The sequence below is a fragment of the Solenopsis invicta genome, chromosome 16 (genome assembly GCF_016802725.1).
Source record: "Solenopsis invicta isolate M01_SB chromosome 16, UNIL_Sinv_3.0, whole genome shotgun sequence".
NCBI lineage: Eukaryota > Metazoa > Arthropoda > Insecta > Hymenoptera > Formicidae > Solenopsis > Solenopsis invicta.
Genome location: NC_052679.1, coordinates 18,391,661 through 18,405,087, shown reverse-complemented (window position 1 = coordinate 18,405,087; position 13,427 = coordinate 18,391,661). Strand labels below are relative to the sequence as shown.

General features: G+C 38.3%; 1 protein-coding gene across 5 annotated transcripts in view; it reads right to left on the bottom strand.

Moving 5' to 3' along the window:
- LOC105195710 overlaps window positions 1–13,427 on the bottom strand; it is a 128,339-nt gene that overhangs the window by 26,061 nt on the left and 88,851 nt on the right. For all 5 annotated transcript variants that reach the window (XM_039459084.1, XM_039459083.1, XM_039459082.1 and 2 more), the window contains 2 exons: window positions 13,295–13,419; window positions 9,724–10,081 (listed from right to left, as the gene is read on the bottom strand). In XM_039459084.1, the coding sequence (XP_039315018.1) occupies window positions 9,724–9,954 (231 nt within the window). In that variant the 5' untranslated portion in view covers window positions 9,955–10,081; window positions 13,295–13,419. The remainder of the gene's footprint in view (window positions 1–9,723; window positions 10,082–13,294; window positions 13,420–13,427) is intronic.

Here is a 13,427-nt window from a genome sequence, read left to right as displayed (position 1 = left end):
ATGATCGGGGTCGAAAACTGTTCCCACAATGCTATCATAATAAATTAGTTCTTTCTCGCGAACGTTTGTTTCGCGCTTCAATTGCGTATCAAAAGGAGAGCAATTAAATTGTAATAAACCTGCGGTTAGCAGCGGGCAAATAAAAGTTTACGCTGTGGAAATTACATACCGTACATTTTCGCATTATTTAAAATTAAACATCACGTATTTATACGAAAGGACGATTATAAAGTCCTCCAATTTTTGTAGCGCTTTAAAGCGAAGAATAATCGTGTTTTTCTTTTTTTTTTTAATGAAATATATTTAATAAGTAACGATAAAATCTTATTTCATCTCTTTTCCTACTGCACGGTTTAAAAAAAAAGACTCATCATTATACGCAGAAATAACCGGTTCTACTTATAGCTTCTACTTCTAATGGAAAAGAAACTGGAAAAACATGTCTAGTTAAACGGTTACTTTTAATAGAAAATGGACTCGAGCGTCGTGAAATCTACAAGAGCAGAACTTAAAAATAGGTCGGTTTAAAAAGAAAAATCAATTTTGGGACACTCATTGCTAATGACGAGTCCGATAATTATTCGTTATAGGTGATGATTCGATTAATTAGCAGTGGCGCGCGCGTTTGAAGACAAATTCGTTAAAGTTCCAACAGAGAAAAGTGTTCGCCTGTCTCCCTCTTTCATTTCGCGCCGTCTCTCTGTCTCTTTCAGATGTCGAGTAATTCAATCAGTTCTAGTTTTGGTTGTTTGCGCTAAAAAAAGAACACCCGGAAAGCATTATCGCGCTTACAACCGCGCGGTGGGGAACGTGAGCGATTAACGTGCTCATCGGAAAAAGTGATGTGTTGCATAGTTCAAGTGATAAGTGATATTTTTACGCTTTCGAGATTCCCGACTTAGAAAGAAACGCGCGCGCGCGCACGCGGGTTGATATTCTCTTTCGATGACACTGCATTTCGCAATTGTAATTAATAATAGCGTGATACGACGTACGCCTTGGCTATTCGATCGGATGATTATTTTCAAGAGTTGCACCGCTTACGGAGAAGATAATACACAAATCTAGCCTCTTATATTTAATGATTTTTTTTTTATACAAATCGTAAGATACGCAATCGGTCTTTGACGCAACGGAATCTTTTATTAACGGTAATTAAAAATTAATGCAATTCCATACGAGGAAAATTAAATTTAATCATCTAGATAATAATATACAATTATATACAATTAAATAATACTTTTGTCTATACATCTAGATTTAATAATAAAAGTTAATTTGATCCCAAGCGTGATTCTGATGACAAAGCGATACCGCGATGATGCTTTATTTTCCAACATTTTACTTAACAATCAATAATTTAATTTTGTATAAAAAATTTATATTTTCCACATGTGTATGATAAATACGGTTATTCTTATCGCGAATAAATTTTCTTTATATGAGCAATTAACGAGACGATTGTTTAACTGTTGGGCAACGTCCCCGCAGAGAAAGGATTAGCCAACAAAGCTTAAATCTAGCTATGGCAGGTAAGATGTGTCTTCACAATAGAGACAGAGCTAAATATTGCTGCCGGAACTTAATTTATTACTTATTAAAATGTAGCAGCTACGCAAAAAATATTCGCTGCTCTAGAATTAAATGATGTTTAGCTGAATCCATTATGCTATTTTCTTTTTTGCAGTAGAAAGACGTGCATATGAAAAAAAAAACTGTAGAAAAGGAACGTATACACGCAATATACGTAGCAGTGTCCCAATAAACAATTGCGATTCGAATGCGTAGTTTCATGCGTGTAAGATATGGAGGAATAACTGCGCCACTTTCTTAGCTACGCGTGTTAAAACACGCTTTTCATTTTAGCTAATAAAATTGTAACTCGTGGCAAAAATATTTTTATCTTTAATAGCCAATTTTTAGCATCGATAGAAAAATTCAAAGCTCCTGATGTTTAATTAATGCTTCTAATTTTTTTCCGTGTATATACAGTACAACGTAAAAATACATTATTATCGAGTAGGTACTTTTAAGCGTGATATTGCTGTCGGTCATAGATTTGATACACGAAGCCAAAACAAATTTCCCAATCGCGACGGTCCAGCGCCGGGAGATTCATTTATTTTTTCGTACCGAGGAGAGATTCTAAATCCCCGGGTCGAGAAGAAGTAAAATTAATTATTCTCGCTGAATGTATCTCGTTCCCCTGTATACCGTGTTTCGCGCACATCAGATGCGGATACTTGCAGCAGCACGCGGTATCAGCGCGAGGGAATCAAGAGAAGACACGCGAGAGAGTCATCCGCGAGCGAATATAGGATTTTCTTGTTCCGCGCGCGCACCTCCCTCTTTTTCACATTCAGAACGTCGTTTAAAGCATCTCAAAAGTTCCAGCTCTCGTTCTCTCTTTCTCTCTCTTTCTCCCCCTCTTTCTCTTTTTCTCTTCTGCCAGGCAATCATGCGGGATAGAAATTTCCCGAGAGCTCGGTCCGGCGGGAATACAGGCAAGTACAGGGCGATAACCATCGGCGTACAAAGTATATATATCTCTCTCTTTCTTCCGTTTCTTCCGCCGAGAGATACATGGGGAGTTTTTGCCGTGGGTTTTGTAATCGTATCGAAAGGAGTCGAAGACGCGCGGACGGACGAATCTTCGCCTTTCGAAAGTTCCGGATTCGCTCGATATTACGAAAGTTTCACGGCGAACCTTTTTTTCCCATTGCCACTCGAAATAAGGCGAGCGTCCGCGATAGCGGCCACGGTTTCACCGTGTATATATCGTTCTTCTGAAGCGCGAGAGTCTCTTTTTCCGCGAGCGAGCTACAATTGCGTCGTCGTCAGGTTTATTCGTCCCGACCGCGTGTACCTGTTAACAAGTAAAAACTGGTCGCACATCGAAAATGGGCGCACTAAATCTTTTTTTCCTCTGCTCGTTATAGTTCGAGCCGCAAGAGATAATCGGACGAGATTGGTACTAATTTTAACAAGATAAATAATAGAGAAGTGAACAAGTGCGATTAACAATACGTGGGTAGATTGAAAAGTTTCCGACCTGAAGAGCAAGATCTCAGTGAAATTTCAATACTTGTCCAATAGATGACAGTGAAAAAAAAAAACACACAAAGAGTTAAGTTTGATGTCACTCTAACGATTAATTTGTTTCTGACAGCCTTTTAAAGTGACAGGTACGAGAAAGCTGAGCGCGTGTTCGGTGCCGTATTTGCTCACTGTTGATCAAAAACGATTTCAGTTGGACATTTCACGATCACGTGTCTTGAGCTTTTAGCGATAAAGCAATTTTATACGGCGTTTTATTTAAAAAAATGACAATCTGAGAAGAAAATGCCGTTAATGACTATTTTTTGAATTTAGACAAAAGTTATTATACTGAGGGAATGAAAGGTCTAGAAAAACGTTGATCCAAGTAGATTGAGTTGAAGGGGGACTATGTTGAGAAATAAATTTCATTTGATTACAAAAAACTTTTTCTTAGTCAGGTCGGAAACTTTTCAATCTACTCTCATAAGGTCACTACCCTAATCAATGAACAAATAAAAAATTGAACTAGGCGATGAACACATAAATGAAATTTTAATATAATTACATTTTTAAATAAAAAATATTTTAATAAAATCATTATGAAAATTAGATCATAAAAAATACAATTGATTCGCAATTCATTATTTCAAAGTCTTCTTATTTTAATACCTTTCTGAAATAGTCATTTACTATGTATTATATAGTGACTGTTTAGGCGAGTGAGGTGCAGTAGCCTTATTTCATTATTGATATATAAAAATAATATAATTGAACTATATTCATAAATAATATAGAATAACAGTGAGATATTCGTTGAATTTCTTCTTCTTTCTTAAATTATAACTAAAGTCGATCCCAAGGTAAAACTGCCTAGCCACAATTAAAACTGTCGATGCGCAACAGAGGGTTCTCTGAATTCTCAGTTAGATAGTTCGACGGAATTCTCTTTCTCTACCGCCGCGCAGTTGTTTACCAGGAAAGAGTAAAGTAATCGTTGACCAAAGTTAGTTAAACGGGGTCATCGACCTAAATAGTAAGCCGTAAGTTATAGAGATAGAAGGGAAAGGGCCTCGAAAAAGTCGCGTCATCGAGGGTCGAGCTTTTCCCGTGGCCGTCTTCTTTCTTTTCATGGAATGTGTCTCACACGCACAAGCAAGCAAGCCGGGTGCAGGTGGTGCTAGACGAGGAAACAGCTGTCCACAAAGCCTCCCGCTCCCGTTCGTTCCCCTTTCCCTTTCCCTTTCCTTTTCCCTTTCCCTTCGACTCTTGCCGCGCTGAACTTCTGTCGTCTCGACAGTCCCTTTCGTTTTCGCCCGTTGTCGTCGCCGCCCGGCATCTCGAAAATAGGTATGCGATATACTTTAGCATTCATACACTTCAACCTCTCACGTATTCATATCGAGTTAATTTAGAATGATTTTTTTTCCTACTCTCATATGTATTCTGTTTTCTACAGGAGTAACTTGCGTGACTCTTCGAGAATAATTCTCTGATTCGCGTATTTTCGCAATTTTAGCATATTCAAAAATGTACGAAGCGTAAAAGGTGCACTTTCTTTTCTTCTACCAATTTCAAAGGAAGATGTGGAAGGGAGAATTATTCTCAATATCTAGAGCTGCACGGCTATGCGAATACTCGCTGCGAAAAAGGTTTTTAAATTTTTGATAGTTGAAAGTATATTCAGCTAAAGTCTCTCTAGTTCTTAGCTCTTGTTAGAGCGTGGTGACTCCTCAACGCATTTATGTGGTGTGCGCTTTTTACCATTTACAGACCTACGGTCTAAACGCCGGTTCCGAACGGCCCAATTCGGAAAGATATCCAAGGGTTGGCAAGATACTCTCAGTGGTCTGCTATTGCCTTCCAAGGGGTAGCGATTGAATAAAATCAGATGTTTCTGATCTGATATGGAACTAGGGTTTTTCATATTTAACTCAACCCTCTCGATTATAACCAGCTTTATCCAATTTTTATCCTGTTTATATTCATTTTTGGTTGTTGGTTTTTCACTTCAGGATATCGTGTTACTTTTTTTTTCAGAGAAATGTGAAAAGTAAAACATTTTTCAATTTTAGTGGGATTTGAACCCCAATCTTTATCATAGAGAGCAGATGCACGACTCTTTGCGTCGCGATCACTACATTTAACCAAAGTACTCGTGTACATACGTCTAGGTATCATAGATAGATGTTGCTTTAAATATTAATACTTCAATTAAAACGACGTCACCGTCCGCCGTGAGACTGGGGGGGCCGGCGGCATCGCCGAAGGCGCGACGGGTGCCGGCCGGCCGGCCGATCGGTCAGCTTTTGCCGGCGGCAGAGGGGTACGAGAGCGCAAACGAGCGCCAGGAGTCAGGCGAGTTGCCGCGACGCGCGCTTACGGGGGAAAGAAATGAAAAAGCCCGCGCGCGTTATGCCGGCGGCGGCGGCGGCGGCATCGACGGCGACGGCGGCGGCGTCGGCGGCATTCTAAATTTAGGAGGAAGTATTGATTTTACAATTTGGACCCCTCCCAAAGTAAAAAATAAACCAAGCCGAACGTACTCTACTTTGATAGAGTGCCTCTCCTCTGCGCGGCTCGTTTCGACGCACAGGCCACCAGAGAGAGAGAGAGAAAAAAAGAGGGAGACGCGAGGAACGAAACAGAGCAGGAGGAGACGGAGGAGAGAAGGAGGTGAAGGAGGAGGAGAAGGAGGTGGGCAGAGGGGCGAGGGCAGGGAACGAGGAAGAGGGAACCGACGAGGGGAAGGAACAGGGTGGAAGCGCGCGCGGGAGCGGCAGAGGAAGGGGGTAATAAAGAGGAGAAAGAGGGAGGCCGACGGGCAAGGAGAACGGGGAGTAAAGAGAGTGGCGAAATGCCGTAGTTCCACCCCGGTAAGAAACAAAGAACAGAAAATTGATCGTTTGTTAAGTTTTATGTTTCTACGAGGCAGGCGGCGAGGCTCGTCCGTCCGTCCGTCTCTTCCCTTTGCCCCTCTCTCATCCTTTCTCCTCCAACTTCTGCATCTCCTTTTCCCCCCTCTCCTTTTATTTCTCGATCCTCGTCCTTCGTATAGTCGACGTATTTTTCTCTTACTCTCTCTCTCTCTCTCTCTCTCTCTCTCGTCCTGTCTTTTTCTCGTCGCGACGTACAATAAGACGAATCGAGGAAATTCTGCACGGCGCGCTATGGGAAAAGAACCACGGGGCACGCAGAAAAACGCGAAAGAGACTGGGAAAGGAGAGACAGAGAGAGACAGAGAAGGAGAGGGAGGCAGGTACGGAGCCGGCAGGAAGGGCAGAAAGATAGGGGAGCGAGAGCGAACGAGAGACACGTGTACGCGAAAAAAGAGCAAGAGGGTCCGGGTCCGTGGAAACCGGACGGGATTGCATTCGTCGTCTGCTACAGATCGTCCGGGTTTTTTGGCTGGGAATAGAATCCAATTATCAGGAGTCGGGTCGTCTCCATCGGGTCGGGCAGGAAGGAGGGAGAGACTGATGGTGGTGGAGCTACCCTTACCACGATTCCTCAGGTTTTCGCGTTTGATCTATCTACAGACACATACACATTCACACACTCGTTCGGGTTTTTACATTTGATCTCTATACATACATACATATGCGCGTGTATACACGCGGGATACACCCGTCAACCCAACTTTCGGTGGTCTCACCACGAGAGCGATCTGATTACGCATCTGTAATTAGCGACGGCGAGATAACGCGGGGTCCTCTTGTCTGTCCGGGGAGAGGAGACGCGAACTGTTTCGGATCGATCGTAATTCTCATCGATACAAGCGAGTCATCAAGGTTCACGAATCATAATTCGGATGACTGATTCCAATAGTGGGCGTATCTAATTTGTGTATCAGACGAATGTGGCGCACGAATTGTCCTATTGGAAACAATTGAACATGCGTGTTATGCAACATAGAGCAACTATTCTGTATTACGAAACGTAATCTACCAGTAAATGATCTTGAACAGACATTTACGATAGAGTCTGAAATCGTATTCCTTTATGATTTATTCACTTCCGACTTTATACTACGTGATCGTCTTAAATCGGATCTTAAGTGATCTTAATTTCCATCTAGCCAATGACTTATATCCAGCTCGAGTTCGTACACAGAAAAACATTGCTTCTACTGCCAAGAAAAGCAATTTACATTTTTTTTCTTTTAGTAAATAACGATTGTCATTACTAAAAGAATAGCTATTTTTTGCTAATTGTTTTAAAATATAATCATTATAAAGTTTAAAAACAATTGTCATGTAGTAAAAAAGAGAATTTATACTCTTTCGAAAAATGTTATAAAACCAAAGAAAACTCAGAATAATAAGGAAATCGAATTCTTTTAATTTAATATTCTTCATTGAAGGATTAAATTATTAAGATTCCAAACATTTTGTATAAATTTGATGAAGCTATAATGAACTTATAATAAATTTGCGGACGCATGAACTTGTAAACATATGAACTATTGAAATAAGTACGCTGATAAAAAAGATTATTTAATTCAAATAAATATGTTTTTAGTACTATTCAAATAACGTATTTATATCAAAAAAGTGAATATTACTTGTATGAAATATTGAAGTAAATACTGGTTTGATCTAAAATAGTTGTTTTAATACTAGTGACATATTTATTTAAATCAAGTAATTTTTCTCTCTAAGAGTACAATGTTTACTTAATTTAAATATTTCACAAGTTCATACATTCGCAATGTATCTATTTTTCTGTGTACACTACACAAGTTTATTTTCAGAAAATATTACTTGTTTCAAGTAAATGATAAGCGTTTTTTTTGTGACAATTATCAAGATTATTATCGAGAAAATTTTTTTATAAAGATAACTGTTAAAAAGAGAAAACTGAAAATGAGTAATCGCTTTTCTACGAGAATGATATTTTTCTGTGTGTACTTTTGGGTTACAAATACTGACTTAAAAATCTCAAAAATGTGAATATCTAATCTTTGATAAGCTCTAAAAGTAGCCAACACTGGCTTTATAATTAATCTATTAATTTTGCTAAGTAAACAGAGAGATACGATGTGATGATGTATTATTAAGATGAGGTATTATTGGACCTGGGGACACACGGAGAACATATTCGGCTTATATTACTGCTATTGAAGCAAATTGTAATTCGACGATTACGTTGATCACGGATAAGGACTTCAATTGTGTCTTCTTTTAATTTCCCTTCGTGCTTGTTAAAGAGTATTGTGAATGAAAATAATTATATTACGTTCGGACACCCTCCACATCAAAGGTATTCTAGAAACGACGCGATTTGAAGGAAGACCGCTCGGGGGAAACATTTCGGTTCAGTCGGGAAGAATGCCACTTTTCGAAATTATCGTCTTTTTGAGACGGAGGCAGATGTGCCGCGATAAATTTGGCCGAGCGGTATTTTGGAAATAGTTTCAGCAATTTCGAGAAGTGCTACTCTCCTCCGGGGGGAAAATAACGGCCGACTGTGAGTGAGTCACTCTGTGTGTATGTATATGTATGTATATACAATATATATACATACATACATATATATATATATATATATATATATGTGTATGTATGTATGTATGTATGTATGTACGTGCGTATATATACGTTTATGATGAAAACGTCATTTCGCGGTGCGCTCGAAATGGAGTTCCGAGTAGAAACAGAATTTCAAGACGGTGTTGGCAGCGCGTGGTTACAATTTAGTCCCCTTCTGCGTTACCCGAAAACTGAGTTAGGCATTTCGCCACGATAACCGTGTTTTGACAAGAGACAGAGTCACAAGGACGGAGCTCTAATTAGCGACGACCAAGTTCGTTTCGGTCGCGTACACACGCAAGTACCGTGGCTGCTGCGCGCAGCTTATATCGACTCGATTATTTTAATTGAAAATTGACAAGATAACTCTCGCAATGCAGCGAGGGACTGAGCTCGTTTCGAGCCGGATTCGAGATGAAATATCGAGGAAAATGGCAATTTTATTATATATTTCCCGTAAATCGAATTGTGAAATTCCACTTATCGAGTTTCAGTCATAAATCCAATTTCACGTTACAGCGAAATTCCGGAAATCGAGTTTCCGCGTATCCTGAATCACTCGCGACTAATTTCTCTATTTCGCGATAGGGACTTCTTATATCGTCGACTTTCATATCAAGCGCGGTTCTGCGCTACAGGTTTCCGATTGATGCTTATCGTCATGGCGGATTACTAATCAGCGTGCGTCTATTCGCACGTTTATACAGCAATCAAGCACATGCGATATCAACTCGTCAAGTTAATCTTAATAGATGACGAGGTTATTTGTGAAAATTATAGAAAATAATTTTTACTTTTTTGCGAAGAAGAAACGTCTCTCTCTCTCTCTCTCTCTCTTTGTTTGAAAAGTGCGACGTAGCTTCAATGGATAAAAAAAAAATGTTTACGTTACAAAAAATCTATCATGTCAATTCTAAAGTTAACGAAGACCATTAATAACAATAGAAAGTGTCAAAAGAGATAGACATAACTCGTGTATATGTCAATATACATTTTATCCGTTTTCAATCTAGTCTGTTTTTTCTTTCAAATAAGCGTAATAAATTCGAAAAATTAATAATCCCGCGACCGTCGTACCATGCACGCGAGCCGCGAGACACGAGAAAGCGCGTCATCGATGTCACGTTATTATCGCGATGATCTCTGCTCTGTTTACCTTGTGCGCTCGCAACGTTTTGCCTTCGCAAGCGAGCGTGACATCGCAGTAGGCCTGCCGCTCGAGCAACTGCGAGAACATGGTCTGCAGGTTGCTGTGATGGTACTTCCATCTCAGGCAGTACTGTTGTGGGAACATGTTGGATGATGAAGATGAGGATGATGATGGGCCGGTCGTCGTAGCGGGTGCGAGTGTCGTTGCTGTTTCTATAAAGCCTCGTTGTTGAAGCATGCGCGGCCCTGGCGCCGCCGCGAACTCCTCCTCGTCCTCCTCGACCGAGCCGGCCACCGTCGCGTTCGCTTCCGGTTCACCGTACTCTCGTCGCCCACCCTCTCTTCCCCCTGCGCCCCGCCAATGTCTGCAACGTCGGAAGAACTCGTGTCAAGGGGTTGGAACAAGGACACCTTGATATTGGTTTTCATGAAATTTCAAGAGGCGTAAAAGGAGACTGTAGTCGATGATTTTGGAGCGACTTTTTGTTAAGAGTGCCGCGATAAAATTTCTCATTATCTAATATCACTGTTTAAGTATCTGATTAAGTATCATTGTTTAAATAACACGTAAGAAAATGACAATTCGAATATATCTGCGTTTTGATAAAAATTGAAAATAAAGGTGTGCCGCGTATGCGATATTTTGCAATAAAAAAAAAATTATGCTGTCCAACATTATTTTGCAACACTAGTGTGAAAAGACATTTCTAACGCATTTTTATCTGCCAAATACCAATGAATTGTCAAAATTTGGTACGTCACAATTTAAAAAAAAAAAACTACGATTTTTATTATTTTTTTGTTTCTTTGACGCCATTTTTCTAAAAATCATAATGTGACAGCCAAATTTGTGCGTTGCATGGAAAAAATATTTTCAAATTATTATATCTCGAAAATGAAAAATCATATCGAAATAAAATGCATTTTAAAGGTAAAAAATATTTTTACATGTGACATTAATGAAATTAAAAAATATATATATAGTACCAGTGCTACAACGTCATAAAAATTCGTTTCTAGCCTTTATATTTCTCACAATTGTGATAACAAAATTTTGACAATGGATTCGCGTTCGGCAGACAAAAATACATCAGAAATGAGTATTCACACTCGCATTGCAAAAAAAAAAAAAAATGAAATTTTGTAGGGCTGTGTTATTAAAACGCGTATAATATGAATAGTTATGAAATGGGACCACCTCTGAATGTTTTGCATAAATTCGCGCGAGCCTGCGTTCTCGGAGCACGCATTCGCTGCAGATATAGCCCATGACCGGTCATTGTCACACCGGTATCGGGCTCGCAGGAAGTTTACCGTCACCGAAGGAAGGAAAGAAGCCGCATCGCGTATCGGATAGGATAACCATGCGTGAATGTTTATCGCGCTATCGTTCTTTCTTTATTCTTCATTCTGATAGAATGTTTACGCTCAAGAGGATATCACTTTTCGTACCGTTACTGATACTCTGACGGAGAACAGTGAACCCTACAACGAAATTTTTTTCTGCTCGGCCAACATACAAAGCGCATATTGTGACTTTTATTCAGTTCGGATTGGTTTAATTAATGGAATGCGAAACGTCTCGAGCAAAAAGTTCTACAAATTTGGATCTGCGATTCGTGTAATTTTTGTGTAGCTTTAGAATTTTTAGAACTTTTAAAATCATTAGAGTCCGATCGAATCTGTCGTTTTTAGTTTCGGCCGAAACCGGAAACGAATATTCGGTTATGTGTCAATTTCGTCGGAAACCAAAAACTGAAACTTTCATGGAAAGGGATGTATGTAGACGCGACAAACGATATACCTTGACAAACCAAGTTATTAACTTTTGCTTTTACTTTGTCATATGTTGCCGGCATTAAAGTTGTGCGGGAATATATATATTTTTTATTTTATTTTACATTTGTTTGGTTTAGACGATCTGCAAAGTTTAGTCTTTGCAAAGAGAGAGATCACCTAAATCAAACAAATATAAAATAAAATAAAAGTATTACAGTATGATATGACAACAATAAAAAAATCCATTGTTGCTTTATCAATCCGAATTTTCGTGGCCAGAATGATGTACCAGCATCACGCTCAATCAGATTGAAAATTGTAATTTGAACTTGTTAAATTTAGTTGAGGTATTTTATTACTTCCTGCTCTTCTCATTACTTCCCGATTTTTTTCTTTTTGTTCATGATACATGATAAAAATTAATTGATTAAATAATTGAACGAAATTTATATTTTAATCACACATATCGAAACACGCAAATGTGAATTGTTTAACATAAAAAAATATTAAACAAACCTTTTTAAATTGTGTTTATACTCAAGAAGTCGTTTTTATATGATATCTTTTTAGATTATTCCTTTCGATCGTTTGCCTTATTTCTTAGAAATAATTTAATACATATATTACATTGCGCCTTAGATGGGTTAGAGACCGATTTAACAAAATTCCGTACCTGATTTTTCCTCATTTAAAAAAAAAAAATATTTTTTCGCTCGTTACATATTGGAAAAAAAGCAGACTTTTTATTGAATATCACTCATCGCTCATTGTGTTCAGTCGGCCATTACAACTTGATCACTTTCGACTACGTCGAAACGTCCTTTCAATTTCACGGAAACTTAATCAAAACCTTAATTATTTACTGGAAACTGATCGAAACCAAAATTTAGATCGGACTCTATCATTCAACGAAAACTTAAGGCAAGCTACATAGGAGAGAATTGCCAAATGTATACCACTTAAGTTATTTTTTTATTATATTTCCCATTTGTGATGCTGATTTGTATGCAAAATATTGGAAATTGTAGTTTGATATTGCAGATCCCTATTACTACAATGCTTCACCAAATAAATAAATTAATTATAAACCTTTTTGCAACGTGCTGCAAAAGATATGATTCACCGGAGCAACCGATCGCCTAAATCGTATTGCCTTTCAAAGTGCCTTCCAAAGTGGTCAATTATGCGCGAAACCAACGATTGCTCATATCGAAAACCATAAGAAATGATTCTATTTAAATTTTCCCCGTGTACAGCAAAAGCAGTTCTTTTTGTAACACTTTTTTGTTTGTAACGATATGATTTAAGAAACTTGACAGATTTTAAATATAAAATATCAATCTTTTTTTTATAATAATGAATATGTAATGAATGTAAAATATTCTATAATAAACTTTTTTTTATGAAAATGTAAAAAGTCAGTTTAAAATTCAGTTTGCATGATTGCATTATTATCAGCTACACAAATTCATCAAAAATTAATATCAGCCGTACCTTTTTTTTAAAAAAAAAATGTTGTTAGCACGCACAATACAAGAAAGAGAGACAGAGGGATACGTAACCTGTTAAATTTTTATTTACTCATTTCTCATTTGTCACGAAATATGTATTGTTAATATTAAAGATATAAAATACTGACGAAAGGTACGATTTAGGCAATCGAATTACGCATTCAGCAACTTTTCTACGAGACTTTTCCGCTTCTTCTTAATTTTAATTTTATTTTACTTGGCAGATTTTTCACATAATCTCATATGTCTTATCTTAGAGATCTTGATTACTCATTTTTTATTACTTACTAAGTAAGTCTTTGAACTTCTGGCTCAGGATTAGATATGAGGGTCGGCTCGTTCTTCCATCTGTAATATCCGTGCATAAACCAAGTTCTCGGAGACGGTTTCCTTTAGTCAGCGATTCACCTCACCTGAAGCA